Source organism: Acanthaster planci, linkage group LG04, assembly GCF_054643075.1.
Source record: "Acanthaster planci isolate LZ-2023a linkage group LG04, COTS_SCS, whole genome shotgun sequence".
NCBI lineage: Eukaryota > Metazoa > Echinodermata > Asteroidea > Valvatida > Acanthasteridae > Acanthaster > Acanthaster planci.
In genome coordinates, this window is record NC_141780.1 from 4,567,793 (window position 1) to 4,590,354 (window position 22,562).

The 22,562-nt window shown below is 43.6% G+C and overlaps 1 protein-coding gene across 1 annotated transcript; it reads left to right on the forward strand.

Annotated features, from left to right (window-relative positions):
• Nucleotides 1–172: 172 nt before the first annotated feature.
• Nucleotides 173–22,507, forward strand: usp19 (ubiquitin specific peptidase 19). The gene is made up of 28 exons (XM_022225710.2): nt 173–299; nt 2,145–2,271; nt 2,422–2,559; nt 3,294–3,424; nt 3,881–4,076; nt 5,029–5,069; nt 5,240–5,340; nt 5,810–5,881; nt 7,078–7,193; nt 7,857–8,026; nt 8,139–8,331; nt 9,089–9,222; nt 9,387–9,479; nt 9,651–9,716; nt 9,879–9,989; nt 10,197–10,307; nt 10,488–10,571; nt 11,172–11,266; nt 11,572–11,632; nt 12,033–12,145; nt 13,004–13,147; nt 13,717–14,024; nt 14,595–14,714; nt 15,134–15,234; nt 15,964–16,079; nt 16,644–16,796; nt 17,649–17,809; nt 19,794–22,507. Exons 2-28 carry the CDS (start codon nt 2,259–2,261, stop codon nt 20,195–20,197), a joined length of 3,546 nt encoding a protein of 1,181 aa, XP_022081402.2. The 5' UTR covers nt 173–299; nt 2,145–2,258; the 3' UTR covers nt 20,198–22,507.
• The last annotated feature ends 55 nt before the right edge of the window (nt 22,508–22,562 follow it).

Consider the following 22,562-nt stretch of genomic DNA (forward strand, 5'->3'; position numbering starts at 1 on the left):
GTACATTTATGTGCCAAATAACAGCTACCAACGCGTATCGATTTCATCAACATGCGCTCAATCTGTTTTTGTGGCGCCCTCTCGTTTTGCTTTTCCCTTTCCTTTTTGTTAAAGACTGGTTCCTTGACTCTTATGCAGAATTTTAGAATTATGTAGGAAGTTGTACCTGGCTACAGTAAATGCGTAATCACTTTGCACGGGTTTTCAGGTGTATCAGACATCGTTCTTTTAAGTCTGAAATTTCATTCAACGAAATGACTACAGTCGGACAAGAACATACAGAAAAGAACAAGAAGAAAGTGAGTGAATGAAGTCTTATAGTTGGTGCTTGTCCAGGGTCGACTTTATGAGGTCAATTGTTTTTGTAACCTAGTATTTATAATACGAGATGACCGGATTTTTCTGGCAGTAACTTAGCGCCTGCGTGCTGCGCGCGGGGGCTGGGGACCCGGCCGGTGTGTGCATTGGATGAGTGCCTCGTCGCTTGAAGCGGAAGTTACCGCACGTGTACATAACCCATTGTGGACTTGTGAACAAAAGAAGTCCACAGGATGCAGAAAGGGAAGACGTTCTGTGGACTTACCCATCATGCCCATTGGACAGAAGGTTGTCACTTTTCTGACAATACATGTCTGGAAAAGAAGTTTAGAGTCATATTTGGGTCATCTGTGGTAAAAGGAAGAGGAACAGTCATTGAGTCAACAAAACCTTTTACCAAAATAGAGCTGAAAATTGTGTTCCCAGTTCAAGAAAAAAAATGAGTATTTTCACTTAGTTTTCTTAACTACAGAAAATCAAATGAATGTCCAAACTTGGTATGTAATGTAACTTACATGTAATGTAATATGTGTGTGTGGGGTCTCGGTCACTTTGCCCCATTTCCACTTTGCCCCATCCCCACTTCGCCCCATCAATTATCGTTTATTCTGTTCTTTAGTATCAGGCACATAAGTAAAAACATCGATGTTTGAGTACCCAAATAATGATCAGAGAATCCAACTTGTAAAGGCCAAAACAATGCTTCCGATTTCCTGACCGACCCAAATTTTCGGCAAGACCCTAAAATTTTTATTAGCAAGTGAGAAAAAAAAGTAATATGTGACCTCACGTATCAAAAAAAATTGATATTGCAAGATTTCTTTATGTTAATTCTCAGAACTTAGTATCTTGTCTATTTGTGAAGTTTCTGTGTCCCTGAGTTAAATTTCAGGTTGTCTTGCTTGTACTTGAAGCGAGCATGTTTCCACAAAATCTCCTGTGTGCCGAGCTTTATCCGATCAACCAGGCACAGCTGAAATAACTTGAAGAGGATGAGAAATAAACCCAATGCTAGTCCAACCATATTGTATTAATTCACCATATGGACAACACAGTTGACATTAACCCTCCTTTAGTTTTACAGCACAAATATGCACAAGTGCCCAAGGTCACTCTCTTGCATGTTCGTGCAGTGCACAACACAACACAGTTGTGCTTCTTTGAGGTGTTTACCAAGTGACCCAAAGAGTGACTTCAGCATAGGAGGGTTAATTTAGTGAATGCCGTAGAGTTTTCTATACTTACTACATGTTATTTGTGGAACTCCTCTCTCGACCATTTTTTTGACGAGGCTTGTATAACACTCGAGCATGGATGGCAAAGTGGAAATGAAGCGAAGTGGAAATGCCCTCTGATGTGGCGTCATATGCAGGGGGTCCTTAGCTCATACCCCAAATAAAAATCCTCCAAATTGACGTACAAAATGGTCCTTAAACTGTCTATTGAGTCTGGCTTTGGATTAAGTGAGAATTGGAGATTCCAGTAATGATAATAAGGCTTGCTCACATGTGGGAAGAAAAGAAAAATTTCCCCTGTAAATTTTGAATGAGTTAAATAGAAATTATTAATTTAAAGGGTTACAGTGGAATTGATAAGTTACTCCGGTTTACAATATGAATATCAAAATCTCGTCTCAGAATCAAGTCAACTTGTTCAATTAAAACAACCCCCGTACACTAAAAACATCTGGGATGCATACCAACAAGCAAAAGGGACAGGTTAGTGTGATTGGTTTATTTTTCTGCTCGGTACAGGAATATATATGTAGGTTATCAAACAATACTATATTTTCAATTGTCATTTCGTGATATTCTTTTTTCACACAGGTATTTGTGTCATTGTAAATTCCTTCTTTATCACCCGTCCTGGTTTGTGCCAGTATTAGAGGCGTTGTTCACAAATCACCTACTGGAACTAGTAAAACAACAACAGTTTGTAACATGGCTGGAAATGGTGAGTTGATGCTTTTTCATTGTTTACATCACACTGAATAATATTGCACATAAAGAGCACACTAGGAAGGACCCTTGTCTCAGGTGATATTGAAAACCAGTCTTCGAGTATGTGTGAGCTTTGGGAAATATTGGTATTGTTTTTGAACAGAAGACGACCAGGTGCTTACCTACGTCTGGGACCAGGATGAGAAAAGCATCTTCATCGGTGTGGAGTCAGGGCCAGGAATCCGCAGCGAGGATGTAGACTTTGATATCACCAGCAGAGACTTACATCTCAGACTCAACGGTATGACGCACCCTCGGATATAGCTCTTCCCCCAGTAGACTTCAAGTTTTCAATTTGTGATGCTGAGAGAGAAATCTAGCCCGTGTAAAACCTAAGTGGTGCCTGCATTTACGAGTAGTACAGGAATAGGGTACCCCGTCGAAGTAATACTCGGTACCCTATTAACCATGAAAGAAACTTAACACTAAAAGGTCAAAAGAAAAAAAATAATGACTTTTGCAAAGAATACATTGCCATTGTTAATTCTATCTCACCCCAAAGGCTTGTTTGCATCATTTGGGCATACATTTAGGTATGATATCTGTTCAGCATTCCGAGCTGTATGGTTATTATTTTAGAATTCCCTTCCCCATGGAAACCTTTTTTAAAATCTTTCTTTGTTTACATTGCTGTCTGGAAAGTTGCTACATAGTTAGTTACAGATACCTGGTCCCATAATGTGTAACTGGTTTCTGTCATTAATGGTAAAGTACTTGAGTCCATTGTTTTGACGTGACCTCTAGCCTTAAATCAACAGAAAGTGGCCTTTCTGACCCAGACTACCCCAAGATTATGGCATAGAAATGACACAGTGGAAGTTCGGTATATGTTGAGCAATCCCATGTCTGCTTTTGTGAGCATTTCTGCTGCTTGACAGGTGCCCATTTTTAATAGGGAACTGATCAAAAGGCAGTGGAAAAACTGGTATTGATCGGCACACCCACTTGAAGCCTTATTCCTGTGTGCTCCCACAGATGGTCGCAGTTGGCACTGTGTGTTCTACAGGGAGGTGAACCACCCCTCCTGCTTCTATCACATCGATAAGAGAGACGTAGGATTCCAGATAGAGAAGGCTTTCCCTGGTGAAATGTGGCCACAGCTAATGGTTCGTGCTGTACGCTGTAGCTCCCTCGTAGACATAGATCTTACTGACCAGGGGTCGATCTCCTGGACCTGGTTTGCGCTGACATTTTTGCCATGCACGGAATTGCTAATAGAGGGTTTACATGGCTGCCATCTTGCAGGCCAGTGCTTTTGTTCTACAGGGTATGCACAGTGGAGGTTTCCCTGTGGAACAAGAGAACTGCCCAGCAAGATGGCTACCATGCACAGCCTCTATACTCTGGAAATGGGTTTGTAATTAGCATACCAAGTGGGCCTCTGCCTTGCTTGTATTATGTAAGATTTTGCCCGGCAGATCACTTTCCGCCAACACTTTCAGTCTCTCCTAATTGGTATAAATGGGTCCTCAGTTTTACTCAGTGTGCGCGGATCACAGAGTCACAACATTGGCGTATTAAGAGTCCAATGCCATTTCCATTGTTATCCGGTCTTTTTTCAGGCTGATCCAGATGCCATGGGGGACTGCAGTCAGTTCTCACCTGTTCCCCCCGTTCCCTCAAGATCCACTGAGGTGTCCTCTTTCCTGCCCCCTCCCCCGCCCCCACCGCCTCCCCGTGCCCCATCCCGCCAGCAGTCGGTCCATGCCCCTGTGCCACCAGCCCTGTCTGACATCGACATCCAGCGACCACCAAAAGGTATGTGATTTTTTTTAATGCATTTTCAACATGACAGTTGGCCACATTTCAATATTTGGCAAAAAATGCAGTTCTGTTTTCAGAATGAATTAGATTCATGTTTACGTAAGATGTCTAATGTTGGCTTTTCATAAAATTAAAATTCTAAAATTTAGTATTGGATGAATTTACGAATGAAGTTGCCATTTCAAGTGAATAAGGACTTTCCAACATTTTCTTAGCAGTTCAGCAATCATACCTTAAAACATTTCCATGACTTTTCTTCTGAAGACCAGGCTTGGATGGTATCGCATTTTTTAATACAGGGATATTCGTGATGAATATACAGTGATATTCACTAATATGATATTCTTTAAAGTGGGATATTAAGTGTGCATCATCAGATAGCCACAGAGATAAGCAGTGACATTCACTGGGAATGCCAGCAAATACTTCTGACTTCCAGTTAGACTCTAAAAAGCTTCATGTAAACCAAAACCACAAACACAGTGATAAGAGAGATAATAAAACTTCAAAGGCTTTTGGCTGGTGGGTTGGCAGTTGATTAAGTTGCATGTTACCAAGTCCAAGTGACAATGTAGACATGGCACTGGATGACTTGTACCTCAAAAGATGGAGTGAAGTACGACAATGTGGTGGTGTTCCTTTATTTTCAAAGCGTATCAGTAAGAAAACCATGGTATCCAAATTCTGTACGGTATTTGCTGGTATTGATGGACCACCAGTCGGTATTTTTTGGTATTTACAAAATACCGCCACTGTCTGATAATACCGAAATACCATTAAGCCTACTGAAGACCAAATGGAGATCTAACGTTCATCATTACATTTTCAATTTTTGAGAGGTTCAACTTTTTAGGATGAATGGAGTGTTACGTTCAAACCAGGCCCTTTGTGAAAAACGAAATGATTCACAGTATTTCAATTTCATTTCTGTGTTATTTCTTTTCAGCATACATCATTAATCATGCCAAGAATGACTGGTTTGAGAAAGTAAGTAAACCATGGTGGTTTTCTTCACGGGATTCAAATATTAGAATTTATTATTGGGGTCTTTATGTTAATGTGTTCTTCACTTGAGTAGGAGAATTTAATGAGTCATGTCCTCAGTTTGACAACTTCATAATTTTAAACACTGCTTTCATTTTTCCTTTTCATCGAAGGAGTCGTCTTTAGCTCTTCAAATGTACATAAAGGAAATTGACAAGGAGTCGGCTGATATCATTTTCCGAGACCAAGAAATGACAGTCAGGTTCAAGACAAAGTGAGTATAAATCAGTGAACTTATTGAATCCAGTGGTATATGAAAGTTGTGGCTGGTTATTGACTGTTAGGTTGAATTCACCCCGAGAACAAGTCCCAGACACCTCATGCCATGGATGCTTAAACAGCTCATTTTCCTGCTTAGCAGCTCATTTCCCTGCTTAGCAGCTCATTTCCTTACTTTTACAATAGTACGGAAACAGAGGCTCTGCATATTTCATTGGAAACGTACGTGTAAGCGCAGCAAAAGGCAGGCTTACCTGAGAGAAAATGTTTGCTTAGTGAAGTAACAATGGACATCCCCAAACATGCCGAACCCTTAGCACAGCCTCGCCGTGAAATCATGCTTAGAAAAATACTTCTTGTCTCTTGAGCATAATTTTCTTGCTAGTTTTTAAAGCAGTGCTATGAAATTGAGCTCAAAACCACTCCTGCTAAAACATTTTCTTATTTATTCTTGCGCACTCTAGTGACAAGAACTTCTTGCAGCTTCACCCAGATTCCCACGAAGACACTCTCTTCAGCTGGACAATCCACTTGAAGTAAGTCACCATGGATCGGGGGAGATGGAAGGGTGTTGTGTGACAAGCGCCCCCTACGTTCAAACTCTTCTCATTCAGTCTTGTGCGGGGATAGCGTGCACATCCTTTTTGTTTCTTAGCTGCGTGAAGATGGACCACGATGAGTCTTTGAAACCACCAACAGCTGGCAATGTTTTTCCTGATAATTTCAAGTGTGACTCCAAGTGTTTGAACCCGTAGTATAATATATTTATTATACGGGACTTTCATTTGTATCAGAAAAGGTAATTTTTGAGATGAAATTTGTCTTTCGGATAAATATTTTGTTTCATTTTGTTTACCTGCTATTCCTTTTTGACCGTGCTGTACCAACTTTGTTGCCCGGGTTTCTGTGGCATCGGTCAGTTGTGCATGTTGCATCTCCACGCCCTGTAAGATTTGATCGAACATAAAGAATTTTTGACTCTGCTAAACTCAATGGACAAAATCTGAATGGGACGCATCACTCGTGTGGAAAAACGGTCATGTTGAAGGGAAGGATTTCCTTTAAGTGACTACAGTCTTCAGGTGAGGCCTTTACACATGCATTTCAGGAAAAAACTCCATGTTGAAGGTGGGAGTTTTACAAAATTAATCGTTGATAAGCATGGATTTTACGGATGTTAATATGAGGTGATCGTGGGGCAGCATGTGCATTATAAGCGTGTTTGCTAGCAGGATTCACAGCAGGATCGAGAAACCAAAATGGGAATCCTCATATAGAATCTCCACTGAACAAAGGGCTGCTGAACACATTGGAAATAGGACGCGTGCTTCAATAATCCTTATGAACACCCCTTTTTAATGAATGGAATAGGCGCACAGGCCATTGTACGCACATCACGCACAAACCCCTTCCGTCCCCCCGCTGCCGCAGATGATGCAACTGTCAGTTGTTCCATTGCAGGAGTAACTCCCACCTTACGTCTCATCTGAAATTAACGTCAACCTTTGTTGAACCTTTTCACTTTTCATTTGATACGTACACACCCATACAAAGTTGATTTTTTTTTTGCCAAGAGTGATCATAGTTTGAGAAAAGCCATTTCTAGTTACACATACCTGTATCACCGCTCTGAAGACGGCTCTGTGAAATTTCCATCGAGACTGTCATCGCGTGTAATTTGGCGATGTTGCTGTTTTTGGCCTCACCTCCTTTGCCTGCACTCCACCTGCAGGAGTTCCATCTTACCCGAGAAGTGCACTTACAAGATAAACCAACACAAGCTGGAGGTGATCCTGAGGAAGAAAGTGAATGAGAGATGGGGATTGCTGGAGAGGCCCATGACTAAACGTAGGTGTGGTCTCAGCCGAATCAAGTCAGACAAAAAAAAGCAGGAACAACGGGCTGATCATTTTTTACACAGTTTAAAAACTTTTTTTGACATTTGAACCGGAACTGAAAAGTAAGAGAAAAAAAATTGAGATTTGCCAAACACAGTCAAACCTCGTTAATAAGTGGTCCCTCTGACTTGGCAAATGACCTTGTTATAACAGAAAGATTGTCTTTTCATGAATAAAAACAATGGAAAACAAAGGATTGTGACTTAAAAATGTCCTTGTTATAAGGAAAAGCATGTATTACCAGAGCTCTTATTAATGAGCTAGACTATATCCCAAAGCACTCATCGAAAGAGGGATTTGCAATTGTACAAAGTGTAAAAAAAAGTGTGAGAGTTAAAAATAATCTCATATGCGAGGTAAATATGGCATTGTTGGTGCCAGGTAAAAAAAAAAAAAGGACAGCTGTAATACACCAGAGTAAACATCGGTGCATAGTACCAGCAAATAAAATAACCTTTCCTGTTGTCTTTTGACTTCAGTGTGATTCTCCAATAAAGACTGTGTGTGTCTTATCTATTTGGCTGAGGGCTTTGTATGCACAGTGGGGAATAAAAAGGGCCACTTGGTTCAAATAATGAGCGGAAAAGGATCTGGATTCGTGTTTACTCAACAGCCAATTCAGCGGTCCACACGAGCGGTAGCAACAAGTGGATGCCGTTATCTGCCGCCAAGAATCAAGATGTGGACGAGATGGCCAAAGACGCGGGCTCCGAAAAGGACATGATGAGAGGGGCGGTGGGCGGGGCCAAGTCGGTGGACGCGGGGGCGGATAACAGGCCACAGGTAAAGGCACTGTAGAATACTTTATCAATATTAACTGTGTACTTCATAACTGGACTGTTCTTCCCCTAATTTCACTTGCCATTGTTTTATCTCATTGCTTGCCCCTTAACAGCCTCTCGTTCACAAGCCAACGTGCACAGTGCCCCCACAGTCACACCTGCCAGGCACCAGTCAGGCAGCCGCCAAGCCCGACCTGTACTACAACCCTGGCTTCACAGGGCTGGACAACCTGGGCAACACCTGCTTCATGAACAGCGTGCTGCAGGTCCTGGCCAACACGAAGGAGCTCAGAGACTACATGCTAAGTGAGAGCAGTCACCGTTTATCACTGGTTTGTTTCTTGGAGTGACGTGAGCACTCTGCATGCACGCCTGACCTTGTCATTGATCTCATGATATCCCAACAGAACATCGTCTGCAACTTGGAGAAACCTCATGGCGTCAGACTGCTCCCAATGAGTTTGGAAACATCTATTCAAAATGATACACGCAGCTTCACGGCAGTGGAATTGCACAGCATTGCCAGGAACTTTTTTATAAGATTGCACAAAAATTGAAGACAGAGTTTTGAAAAATTAGTTACTGAAATAAAATTAAAACCAAGTAGATTTCAGTAAGTGTACTTCAAATTGGTGGAGTTTGGGTGGGGGAGTACGATAACACCAATTTGGAGGAGCGGAACCCCGTTGCTCCTGAGACGCCCATACCACACCTTGGTTATTAACACTCCTCTGTTGAAGTCTCTCTTTGGGTCAATTGGTAAGCCGCACAAAGAAGCACAGCTGTTTCGTGTTGTGCACTGCAACTATCCCTCACAGGAATATCAGATTGCACTTTCGTGCCGTCCAACGACTGTGCCTCACTGTTTCATGTGCATCATTGTGCAGTAAACCAAATGCAGTGAAGAGGACTGCACAAAAGACCCTGAGTCATTTTGTGCTGGCTACCTACTGTGTACACACTGAACCTCTGCATGTTTGAGTTCCATATAGAAAGAGTGACTGTCGGTATTTGAAGGAGTTTAATATTAGTTATTTTTTTAAATTTCTTTCCCACTTCCTAGATTCTAACATGAAGAGTGAGATTAACTACAGCAACCCGCTGGGCACCGGTGGAACCCTGATCCTGACATTTGCTGTTCTCATTCGGACGCTTTGGTCCGGCAAGTTCAGGTCCTGCGCTCCTTCCAAACTCAAGGTGTGTGCTTGTTGAAGTGAAATACAGCGACCTTCGGTTTGGTGCGATAAGGCATATTCAAGCACCTGTGCATCGAAAATTCGGGTGGTTGCCAACATTGTTTGTTAAATTTGTCTTCAGGGGACAACCTCCCTCAGTTTTTTTCTTTTCTCTTCTTGATGCAGAACACAGTCGCGAGTAAAGCCAGTCAGTTCATGGGTTTTGCGCAGCACGACGCTCAGGAGTTTATGGCCTTCCTGTTGGATGGCCTACACGAGGTGAAGACTGTTCATTACATTGCGATGTTCCTGAGCTTGTACCGCCTTGAATGCATTTTAAATGAGTGTTGCACGATTTGCAGTCGTGTTTCATTCTGAAAGAAGCTTCTTCAAATCAGCTCAAAATTGTGACGCGAAGAATAATTTTCAGATGTCAACTTCTCTCTCCAGGATTTGAACAGGGTCAAGAACAAGCCTTACATTGAGGCTCAGGATTCCGACGGCAAACCAGATGAGGTAAATGCAGTGGAAAGACTTTGAAATCTGAAATAAAATTACACTTGCTTTCGACTAGCTTTACCTGTATACAGAAGGAGAACAGTCTTTTGGATCCACATTGTACACAGTGGTTCATTGTGGATGTCTGACCTTTCAACCTGCGACTTTTCAACCTCACAGGAAGTGGCAGAGACAGCCTGGCAGGCACACAAGAAGCGCAACGACTCCTTCATTGTGGACCTGTTCCAGGGACAGTACAAGTCCAAGTTGGTCTGCCCAGAGTGTGGCAAGGTAGTCAGGAACCCCTGTCGTTTTTCAATAAAGTAGTCATGCAGGCAGTGTAGATTTGACCTTTGACCGTTGCTGATGTCCCTGAGCAAGGCACTTGACTGCGGTTGCTTTTTCTCATCCCCCCGTGCATCCGTGCCGTGAAGAGTGTGACTTTTTGCAAGGTTCCAGCTCACAAATTTTTGTATTTTTTTCTGTCACTCTTTGCAGGTGTCTATAACCTTTGACCCCTTCATGCACCTGTCTGTCCCGCTTCCGAAGAAGAAAAGAGTTTTGCCCGTGTTCTTCTTTTCAAAGGACTACTATCGGAAACCGGTGAAGGTATGTGTGGAAAGAAAAATGTAAGATGTCGACTAATTTTTATCCTTGCAAATCGTATCTATTATGTTGGGAGCTTTGTCGTAATTAATCAGTAATAACTTCAGAAGAGCATCATTGGAGAGCAGCAAGTTCTTCATACACTGGAATCTAATGCGGCCTGTATACATGTTCTTTTTACAGTATGTGGTAGCGCTGTCTACGGACGCTACTGTGGAAGAGCTCAAGTCAGCTGTGGCCAAGAAGACTGGAGTCCAGGCTATCAATGTGTGTATTACACCCCTGTATTAAACACGGAACCATAGCCGTATTGGTTCCTCGCATGAGCGTGGCGATTTCATTGCTACAATTTGCTTTGTTGTTGGAAAGCTGAATAATCCGATTTTATTTGAATCATCACGTATGTAAAGAAGTAGAAAGAGACCAGAAAAAACAGCAAAACTGTGAAAAGAAAGCACAAAGTGAGTTTGAAGATCTCATTGCCAATTTTCAAATTGCCATTTAGTCTGGCAAATATCATCTGGTTTTTTTGTTCCCATGTATGGTGTGCAGTTTCTTGTCTGCAGAGTTTTGATTTAGGATTATGGAAATGTCCTTGCAAACGGTGTCCCAGTGTGGACACTGTTTTTCTCTGAAAATGTACATGATTCACGAAAACACCCCCAAACCAAAAGTGGAATCGTCTTTAAACACTATTCGACAACTCTTTGAGTACAAACACAAGCTTCATTCTGGTTTACTTTCGCCTCCAATCAAGTTTTTAAATTGGCCATTTGGACTTCGCAAAGGACGCAAAAGCCAAAGTGAACATGTGGTTTAGAAGTTTATATAGCACTTTGACGGTTGTTGGCTTTGCTGTCCTTGCAGTTACGGGTATTTGAAATGTACCGCAACAGGGTGCAGAAGATCTTCAACAAGGCCAGCAGCCTCAGCAGCGTGTCCAACACCGACATCATATTCGTGTAAGTTTGCTTGCCCGGGGCCAGGGTGCAGAACTACTCGCCAGCACTGGGACCGGGATTCAACTGTCACTTGTGCCAACACGAAGAAGTCCCATATCTTGGGCGGTCTTCCGTGTATCTTGACTTTCTGGTTTGAGTTTGGTAAAAACCGAAAGCGCAGCCAAGAGCGGCAAAGTTTGCCGCTGTTAGATTTAGATTTTCACCCCCAACCCCCCCCCAAACACTAGTCACAACCCCGAGTGCTAAGCCATGCCTCCTTGACGCCAATTCTCTTCTTGTTCCTCCCCCCCCTCCTTCTCATGCAGATGTGAGGTTTTGTCCAAGGAGATGTCCGGCGAAGAAGTGCAAGAAGTCACAGTCATGCAGGTCAGTCACTTCTAGCTGGCATAAATAAAAAAAAAATTGGGGTGTAAATTACAAATTTCATCTTTGACTGATCCCCTTTGTGGCGGTAAATCTGTACTTCACACATTCAAGTGTACAATCCACGGTCCTACACTCCCAAAGAAGTAGGCAGCCATGTTTAAAAGATAGTTAGATATCCTTGGCAGAGGTCATTTGGGCTCACCATAATAGTCTTGACCGACCCATTCAGCTGTAGGCAACTAGTAAAGTTTGAGGAACTGACTCATTGACTGACTCAATTTGCTTTTCTTTCTGTGAATAGAGGTTTAGGCACCATCAAGATTTCAGGCAACCCGTGGACACTTGATGTTAAGTTACCAATCTGTAATTTCTGTTTTTGGTTCTGATCCCCCCCCCACAGCGGATGACAATGCCTCCCCCTGTGTCCCGGTGCTCATACTGCAGGAAGGACAGGGAAGCAGACCACCCGCTCAAACACTGTACCAAGTGCTTCAGGGCAGGATATTGTGACCAGTGAGTAGATTGAGTTGTGACCAACTGAAATGTAGTTGATGGCTCAAGTGTACTCGATGAAGGTAGTATTTGTTTGGAATAGGCCACAAAAAACCCAACAACCACAACAAGAGATAATGACTTTATTCAAAGTGTTTCTGGACGGGTTTCTGACGATCCTATCAATGAAAGCTTATTTTATGTCCTACCTTTAGGCAAGCTATTTCAGAGAGTCCACTCGGGACACTTTTGCAAAATGGGTTGGACATGTGCCACACTAATTAAAAGGAATCATTTCTGGTGTTGTCACTTTAGTCCAGTTTTTAACATTCAATTCAATCAGTCAGATCCTTCAAAATCTACCAGGGGGATTTGGGACTATTCTTTGGGATTGAGGGAAGTGAAACCCAGCCACTATTATTCCCTTCACAAGTCCCTTCACTCGTTCAGTCACAAGTCCCTTCACAAGTTCAGTCACAAGTCCCTTCACAAGCCCAGTCACAAGTCCCTTTACAAGGCCAGTCACAAGTCCGTTCACAAGCCCAGTCACAAGTCCTTTCACAAGGCTAGTCATAAGTAACGGGGACCAATGATAAAAGAATGCTTTTGTCACCCCTCATATGAATAGCTTGTGAATTAGCCTAGGACTGAATGAGTTGTGATGGACTTACAGGGAATTGTGATGGACTCGAATACAACACTGCCTTGTAGCTTAAGGACAAAATATCTGCTGTTGGTTTCATGCCTCGCAATTATGAGGCCATGGTGTTTGAGTTAACTAAAACAAAGAAATATCCTAGAAATAAGGATGTTCATTCCAAGTCAATTTGAGAATTTGAGAAAAAAATTAATTTTCTCCTGTCAATTTTGTGTCAACAGCAATTGTCAGAAGAAGCACTGGCCTAGCCACAAAATGACCTGCAGGCGAGACTTGGAGCCCGTTGGCTGTCCCTTCATCATCAGCCTACCTGCATCCCGTTGTACCTACGCCAGGCTCTGCCAGGCTATGGAGGCATTCGCTAGGTACAAAAAAGGGGCTTTTGACAACTCTATCCAGCATTTTTATTGGACTCATAATCAAGCTCTTCAAACAAAACAACTTTCCTGCTTCCACTTGGTATATAGAGTCGACTCTCCGTATAAAGAACACTTTTACGAAAAAAAAAATGCTCAAGATCTGAGAATCCCAATCTCATGAATTTGTGTTTTTTGTTGTCTTTCCACTCCTTTTGTAGTCCTGGTTACAGCAAAGTAATGGTTCCGTGAACTTTGTGATAATTTGAGTTGACTACGCCTTTACTTCACTGATAAGCATTTGTTCATGTAAATGTTCACACTCCCGTTTCCGACTAAAATTGTATGTGCCCCAAAAAATGCAAATTTGCCAAGTCAATGTGTGAAAGCGGTAGAATGATGGCTTTCACCCTTGGTGCTTGGCATCTTTTATTGCATAGTGTATTGTGAGTTGGTTCTGCTCATCTTCAGAGAAACGGGCCATACTTGATGACTGTACGATCATCAGGACTTAAAGCATCTGAAATTTGGACCCAGTGACGGAGTTCTCTTTTCTTCAATCCCTCTTCCTTCTACAGATACTCCACAAATATATTCCAACCACCAGTGACGCCCAGTTGCAAGCCGCCCACTTCAACCGCCCCCCTGGGCACCACCGCACCCGCCGAGACGGTGGATACATCCCAGTCGCCCCCTCTGGTCAGGGGCCAGGGTGATGCAGCTGGACTGGCCCATTCTGAAGACAGGGTGGACGCGGGTGGAGAGGGCGGGGTGAAGCCAGAGGGCCCCGGGCAAGAGGAGACTGGACTGGAGACGTCGGCAGAGCACATCGACGAGGCAAATCAGGAGAGCATGAAGCACAAGTCAAATGATGGTGTTGCAACAGGTGGGGCCCCCCCCACAATCCCATTTGAGGCTCATGTTAAATTCCTAGCTCTTAAAATTCCGCTAATCCAATCTGCATGCTGGCTAAAGTGACTTAGAATATGCTAACCCAAAAGTTAAGAGGGCTTGGCATTCTGATCCTGGCAGAATATTGCTCAAAGGCAGAATGATATTACTATGCCCAAGCAAGGAACCCACCAGGAAGAGTAGCGCTGTATGTTGAGGGAAAAATCCTACTCTACTTGTGGTAAGTGAATACGGCTATTCACGATAGTGCGCCACCAAGAGTTTGCAACGTGTTGGCCAATCACAACGCGCGAAATTGGTCGACCCAATGCGCGTTTGGAAATGGTCGACAAATTTCGCACGTTATGATTGGCCAGCCTGTTGCAAACTCTTGGTGGCGCACTATTGTGAATCGCCCGTATTTCATAATTATTTGTGAACCGGCCGAGTGCAGTTGACAGGAAAATTGTGCCTTCTCTTGGTCTCACTTGGACCTTATAGCACTGTTGGCTTGGTTCATTTTTTTTCATTGACGTGGAGTTTTTTCTGTCCTTGTGCAATGCAGCCACCATCCACGGCCAGCCCCAGTTGCCGGAGAGGACCATGCCGCCGTTCTTCATCAAGCCGGTCAACATGGCCGGCCACGGAGTGGTCAGACCTAACGGGGAACGCATCGGTGACAAGGGTAAGCGAACCGTTGCTGCCGTAAAACCTCATCGTCCAAATTGGCTCCAGAAAAATCTGAAATGAACCTGTCTGTGAGGCCACTCTTGATCAAACCAGGAGAATCTCATAAAGCCCCCCCCAGAAATTTATTTCAGATCCTATTCAGGAATATCCAGTGACCACCAGATATTATACCATGCTGTAATATGTTATCACGTCTGTAGTAAGGAGCCGTCCATGAATGTATGCACGAAGGGGGAGGGTTGGTGCCGTTGCGTACACCATGCGTAGGGAGGGGGTTTGAAGCCAGTGCGTACTGTATGCAAACCGAACATTTGCCTTTAATGAATATTCATCATACCGATACGCTTGCTCATGCAAATAAATACCCTAATCAGCTTTCAGGAAACTTTTTTCCCTTTTCACTACACACCACAGGTGACGTTCCCATTGATCTGACTCAGTACGACTTCCTGGCGATGGACTGGAGGAATGATCCCAAGCAACAGAACCACGTCTTGGTGGAGTCAAAGCCTCTGGTGAGTTTCAGCTACCTCTCGTGACATTGTGCCCACTGTCGGGAGGGAAGGGTCTTGCTGTCTTTTGCTTTCCCCGTACTTTACTGTGGATTCCATGCAGCAGTGGGCGAGCGAGAGCAATTGAGCACTGGAATTTGCTTAACAAACTTCATACCAAAAACGGGTTACCGGCCAAATTGTCACACTGTGTATATTTCTTGTAACTGGCTCCCGGCTGATTGTTGCTTGGTGCACTGATTTGCTTAACGACATTTTCTGCTTGGCAGTTCCGTCAAATTTGGCCCGGGATACTTCTTCCATTGAAGGCCACCAAGGCACCCTTTCTGCCATGCATCTGAGCACCATCACTCTTGCGTATACAGGGAGACGCTGTGCACATTCAGATAAACATTGATAGCACGCGCCCCCAACTGCACACCCATGTCTGTGCCCATTGGACTGAAAATTGATTGCACACACTCCAAGCCGTGCACACGTGAGCACCAGCGTGCACATGCGCAAGGTACGCTAGAGTAACTCACTTGAGTAGGCAAGACAGCACCCCCTACAGTGCACGAGACACCTTCTCCTCCAGGTCATTGCTAGCTGCGAGCGCCGACTCGGCTTTTGACCCCCACACAGATAATCTTCTCAAGATGATGTTCAGTCACGCAGATTAGTTCCAAGTGCCAAGCCTCTCCCCTCCCACATTTGGACTAACCTCCCCTCCGGTTTACTCGGTTCTGACAGGAGTACGAAGAGGACGACTCGGTGTATGAACAATACGAGGAAGAGAAGAGCACGACCATCGACCACTGCCTCAATCTCTTCACCGAGCCTGAGAGACTGAATCCAGAGGAAGCATGGTAAGCCCTCCCTCCACCTTGCCACATCACCTCCAGTCTCTCCAGAGGCTTATCTCTTGCGGCATTTTTCATCCTTGCACTGGTGAACTTAACTGTAACTCTTATGTCTGAAACCTGTACGGCTCTGAACTCTGTAGTCGTGACCGTTCTCTATACATTGCGGACACATTCAAATTGAAGTTTGTTCTGGTTGACACATGCCTTTCTTGGGTCACGTGCATGGAGTATGTCAGAAAGTACGAACAGTTGACATTCCTGGCTGACATGTCTCAGAAAACTGAGCATGTCACTAGAACAGTATATCCCATTAAAATCAAATTGGTGTCAAAGTGATTGTAAGACATTACAGGGGGACTGAACTGCTATTAGGCCCAAACAAGAAGTACACTGCAGCTATACTGGAGAAAACATCAGGGGAAAGATTCTGCCCCCCCCCCCGCTCGGCTCTTTCAAGGTTAAATGTCACTGTGCTCGTGGCCTCTGAAAAGGCCTTCACTGTGACTCTATAAGAATCACACCAGTTTCGTCACGGTCAATGCACCCGTCATTGGGCTCTCGTTGTAGGTACTGCCCCCAGTGTAAGGAGCACCGGGAGGCCACCAAGCAGATGTCCCTGTGGAGGCTGCCCTCCTCCCTCATCATCCAGCTCAAACGTTTCTCCTTCAAGAACATGATCTGGCGGGACAAGATTGACAAGCTGGTGCGCTATCCAATCAGGTGAATAGTCTACCCGGCGACTTGACGTCATTGGGATATCCTGAAGCTGCTGCCCTGGAGGTTTTATCTGAATGACATATTAGTTTCAAACAAACCGTGTAGGGAAAGCGACTAGTTGCTTACACAGTATGATAAAGATGTACAAAGAAATGAACTGGAGCAGGGTTTGAACGCGTGACTTTCCGCAACACCATACTGAGGTTTCTCGTTAATCATAACAGATTACAAATATGGCAAAGTCTGATATAAATGTGTGTGTAAAAGTTGTACAAATGGCAAATTAAGTGCTGAAATAACTTTTCTGGAATTTTTGTGCTCACACAAGAAGTGACACTATGTACCACGTGCAACAGAAAAAACAGTAAATCTAAGTCACATGCTACCAGAGGTGATTGAAAAAGTTACCCAATAGGCCCTGCTCTTTTGACGTCACCGTCAACCGCTGCCAAAACTACGGTTGGCTGTCATTACACAAGTAAAACAATTAAGTCACAAAGTTTTAAAACCACATGCAACTATAATAATATGTGTACTATTGGATAGTTCAATAATATGCTGCCCAAACTTAATGGGACAAATGTCCATTTTGAACCAATCGGAGGTAAAATCAGAAACCAACCAAAAAGTGATATTTCTGCAACCTTTGGCCGCCCGTACAAGTTGTAAGCAAAGTGAGAGTGGTCTGCATTGAATTGAATTCTTGTTTATACAAATACAACAGCTGACCTAAAGGGCATATGTCAGAAAGAATTTCAGTGCTTTGTAGATGCCAACCTTACTTTACGCACAAGAGGAAAGAAAGAAGAAACATAGTCATCGTCGTTTTTCTTGTCCTTTCTGATAACCCTGCAGAGGTCTGGACTTGTCCCCTTACTGTCACGGGTTGAAGGGTCCAGTACCGCCCATCTACGACCTGTATGGAGTCATCAACCATCACGGGGGAATCCTGGGCGGACATTACACTGCCACGGCCCGCCTGCCCAGCCACGAGAGCTGGAAGAAGAACGAATATGGTGAGTCGTCAGATGGGGAAAGCTGGAAATTAAACCAGTTTGTTGGCCGGTCTGTTGCTTCCGTATCTGTGTTTGTGTACAAAGACGTCCCACAAAACAAACAACTCTAGCTGAACCATTGTCTGCAAAATCCCACCACAACTTGTATTTTCTCTGCTGTCGGCGTTGCTAGCTGCCTTCAGAGCTGCCATCACCTCTCTCGATCAGTAACGTAACTAGGGTGAAATTTCTGTGGGGGTGCACGGGGGTGCGCCAAAAGCAACTGAACTACGGCTGTGTACATTTCAAAATATCAAATGAGGGGGAGGCGACACAGGGGAAGGGGGCACCAAGTTCCCCCCCCCTCCCAGTTACAACAGTGCATGCAATGAATTCAAGCCAGTGGTTTCCGTGTTCTTGATTATGAGAAAAGACTGTTGATAACTGTCAGGTAGCCCCTGACCTGCTGCTTGTGGCTGCCTGGCCCGTCCATCCATTTTTCAAGTGACGTTGGTCGAAACACAGCTACAGTTGCTGCTGGAACTTGTCATATGCCTTATGAACATGTTTGCTGTATTTGGTCATAAAGAACTTGTAAGATTGAAGTTATTATTTTTTTTTTGGAACTAATTCCCCGGGCATTTGTGTGAGGAATCTTCCTGACTCCTACCGTGCCGGAAACTCGGTGGCAAATTCTTTGTGCTTGAAAACTTGTCAAATGCAGAAAAGTGTCCCTGAAGTGAACAGCGGCTTCCTTGATTTAGCAAACGCCCTCGGAAACAAGACCCTGGTGCATTTTGAAGGACTTCGCAGGGCTTAGGGTCAACAAACTTTCTTAAATTCAGAATCGGCATACTGTTCACGGGTACCAGGCAAACCACTGAATTCGGATTGAAATATGGTGGAGTGTGAACCGGCGAAGTTGTTCCCTGAGCTGTTGGTCATGTGTTTTAATACAGAATGACTGGTCACACTTTTAGTAAGTATGTGACAGCCAAATGAGTTACAAATCACCAGAGCCAGTTCTGGTGTTGAGACTTTTAAGAGAATCTGGTTTAATGTAAACCACTGGGAGCCCTCAACATTTTTCACTCACACAATGCCCACTGTCATCAGGATGCCAAACAAAGAGCTCAGCTTGCCCTTTCTGTGGCATACTAAAATACAAATTAGTGGGACAAAAAAAGTGGCGGTAAGCCTCGCTTTGCAGGATCTAAGGCAAATATTGGTGCTAACCGACAAGCCTGCCGACAAGGTCAATGGCCTTCAAAACACAACTAATTTGTGGACCCCTAACCCTGGTTACTGGTCCCTCATCCAGATGGCCCTATGCCAATCTGACCATGGCCGGTTTCATTTCCTCTTCACCGGTGCCCACAGTGCCAGGATATCCTCCTGCTGATTAGTGACAGTATTTGTTTGTGTTTTGTTTTAGTTTCACCTTTGCCTTTGTTGCAAAAGATCCCCCGTAGGGCTACACTCTAACACCAGTAGCGCTTGGCAACATTTGGCTGTTTTTGTTTGTTTTTCCTCTTCACATGTCTTCCTGAATTGAAACTGGTTCTTAAAGTCGACACATTTGATCTTTGACAGATTTTCCCTCGGGGGAAAAAAAAGACTGCAAATCAAAATGTGAACTAAGCCTTGTTTTGCGCTTAAATTTTTGGTACATGACTGGACAACAAGCAACTTGTATCTGTTCAGCCTTAATTTTACGAATAGGGTTTAAGGAAGATATTCTGTTGTTAGGAAGGATACCTTCAGGAGACATGGGGCACTAGGGTGATACTTTGATATCCTTTTAATGCCTCAGCTCTTAAAGGAGACAACATTTTTGTTTTTTGTCAGAAAGTTAGTTAGTTGAGAGTCTGATTGTGCAGTGGACAAAAATTGGTTTCAACAGGGTTAACCAATTTGAAGTTCTAGGTTGTCACACTATGAGTCTATAAGAATGTCTCCCAAAGGGTACTTTTTTGGGTGATTGAACTGTTTTGATCCTTTGCAGACTGGCGTCTGTTCGACGACAGCCACGTGTCTCAGATCTCCGAGAAGAATGTCTGCACCCAGTCGGCCTACCTCCTGTTCTACCGGCTGCGCCAGCCGTACGTTCCCTACGTGCCTTGCCCACCACCCCCACCGGGGGAGGCACCCATGGATTGTGAGCCGGTTCCGAGCAGCCCCTCATCCGAGAATGTCAACCCAAGAGACCCAGACGTGAAGATGACGGATGCGGAAGAGGCCGACGAAAGCATGCAGGAGGGAGACGGGGAGGAAGAGGAGAAGGGAGAGAGGAGCCAGGAGGAGACCGAGTCTCGTCCAGCCGAGGGGGAGGTGGCTGGGGCTGCTTGCTCCAAGCTCACCAAGGACAAGGATGAAATTCCCTACACCAACATGGAAGACATCGATTAAGACTGCGTCTTTTCCTTTCTTTTTTTGGATCCTCGACCAGCCCCCCCCCCTTCACTATTACCGCCCTCCTTGGATCTGGCCCAGTCAATCCTGCTCATTTGCTAAATCTACAGGATCCCTTAAATGGTTACAAAATAAAATTTAACACCTGTGAAACCAAAAATTTGAGATTTGAAACTTGCAAAAATTTATTTAACGTGTAAAGCTTATAAGGAAATTGAAACTGATATGGGATGTAAACCATGTACATAGGAATAACTAACGTTGTGCTCAGCCAGATAGATCTTAGTCACTGACTCAATAGTAGACAGGCATGGGCATGCAGATTTTAAAAGGAGCTGAAAACATAGAATTAACTAGTTTGGGGAGTTGTTATTCTGCAGTTGTGAAGTTCATCAGTTGACCTGGTGTCCCCTTTTTTCTTTCAATACTGATTAGTTTTACCTTGCCCATTTTCCAAACTTTCTATTCATTGTGGTTTTTATTTCCAGCCTCCGAATGGTTGAGGAGACTTCAGCGCTCAAAACCAAATCTTAATTTTTGGCCTCATATTACCCTGATTTGCTGTTCAGTTGGAGAGAATCAATCCAAGATCAGTTCGAATTGTGAGAGTGAAACCGAAACCACAAATGACACTGAAGTTTGGAAAAATGCCAGGTTCTCTGCAGGCAAATCTAATTGGATTCTGGCCTTCACTTACAGGGCTCTGTTCCAAACTTTTTTTAGCAACAGTATGGAGGCCACTAGTGGCCAGTTGAAGAAACTACACACTTTACAGATGTAGAGACCAGTGCGTTACCTTGCTCATTTCCAGACTGCTGCCGGTCCTGGAGTTATCTTTCCTGTTTAGTAACTTCTCGGTGCTGTCGTCAAGGTTACCGACAGTGCCTCTGTTGCCAGGTATTCCATAACGTAGCAACTCTCTTGCAAAGCTCTCTTCAAGGAAAACGTGCATCCCCCCAAAGCTGAGTGTAGTTGTCTGGCAAAAGCCAACTGACGGAGATTTTTTTTTCTATCACCTGGACGGTTATTTCAGTGGATAAAACGCCGCGAAACAAAATGGATACTGTCTTGAAATGGTGATGGCACGTGTAAAAAAGGGGGAAAATTCCTGACATAGCAAGTTTGTGCTATTCACATCAGCGACAAATAACTTGAATGTAAACTAGCTCAAAATTCTCTGCATGTTACTCACTAGCTTAATTTGACACCAGGGTCAGTGTTTGTAGCATTTCGAAGCTACCTTGATACAACGGGGGAAAAGGTTATCAACCAAAATGGCAATGGAAGGTTTGATATTTTATTGCTCGAGACTGGTGATGATTACCACTTTCTTCTTATTTGAAATCAATTAGAAAGTTTCACTTTTAATTTGAAGTTTAAAAACCTTAATGTTCAAACAATTTTATTCCTCAAATAGCATACCCACAGAATAATGTGTAGTTGAATACTTGGTAAAGCTCTTCATTGTTGAAAATAAGTGGATTTGCCACCTGTGAGACTTTGATGATCTGTATTAGCAATCAGTCAATTAATCCACCAGAGCCCTGCACTATTGATCTAAACCTTCAAACCCCCCCCACCACCACTACCACCGCTCGACTCGATCGTTAAGCTTGCCACGGAACATTATCGGTTAATAAATTATATCCACGAACGCGTCTACAGTTTGTAGCCAGGTGACGGGATCAACACTTATACCCTTGAACCGGGCGTGTTATCGCACCTTCATCCTGTTGACGTGTATTTTATGGAAATACCTCCTGGAGCTCTTTAATCATACAGTATTATGTAGCCTGTGTACATTTCCCACCCATATACGTCGCCAACAAGCCTGACCCTGCCCTCTCCTTCCTAGTCCACATCATTTTACCGTTTTCTGTTTATGTACATAATTATTTCATTTGGTGGCGAGTTCCATCGATATCGGCGTGCACTTTGTTAAGAAGTGGTTATTTTGGATCCCGAGAATTTTTTTTTCTGTATAACGTTCATTGCAATACTACGTGAGATTTGAACCTTAATAACAAACGTGTTTAGCGTATGTTTAGCATATGTCTACCGACTTCTTTTGTTATGGAAAGTAGAATTAGTTTATCGACTTAATATTTATTAAAGATTTTTTCGGAGAATGGGTTCGTAATAGTTATAAAAGTCATTGACGTAGGCAAGTACATGTTTCACTAAACTCTTAACAAAAAGCCCCGATTTTGTCGTTAAGCAGTGCTCTATTTCAAAAGTGTATAAAGTGAATGGACTTTTTTTTTAAATGTTTGAATTCTAAATAAAGCGCAAATGAGCAGGAAGGTACCGCTTTGTTAAATAATTGTGTCCGCGACTGCGTGATACATGTTTACATCGTGCC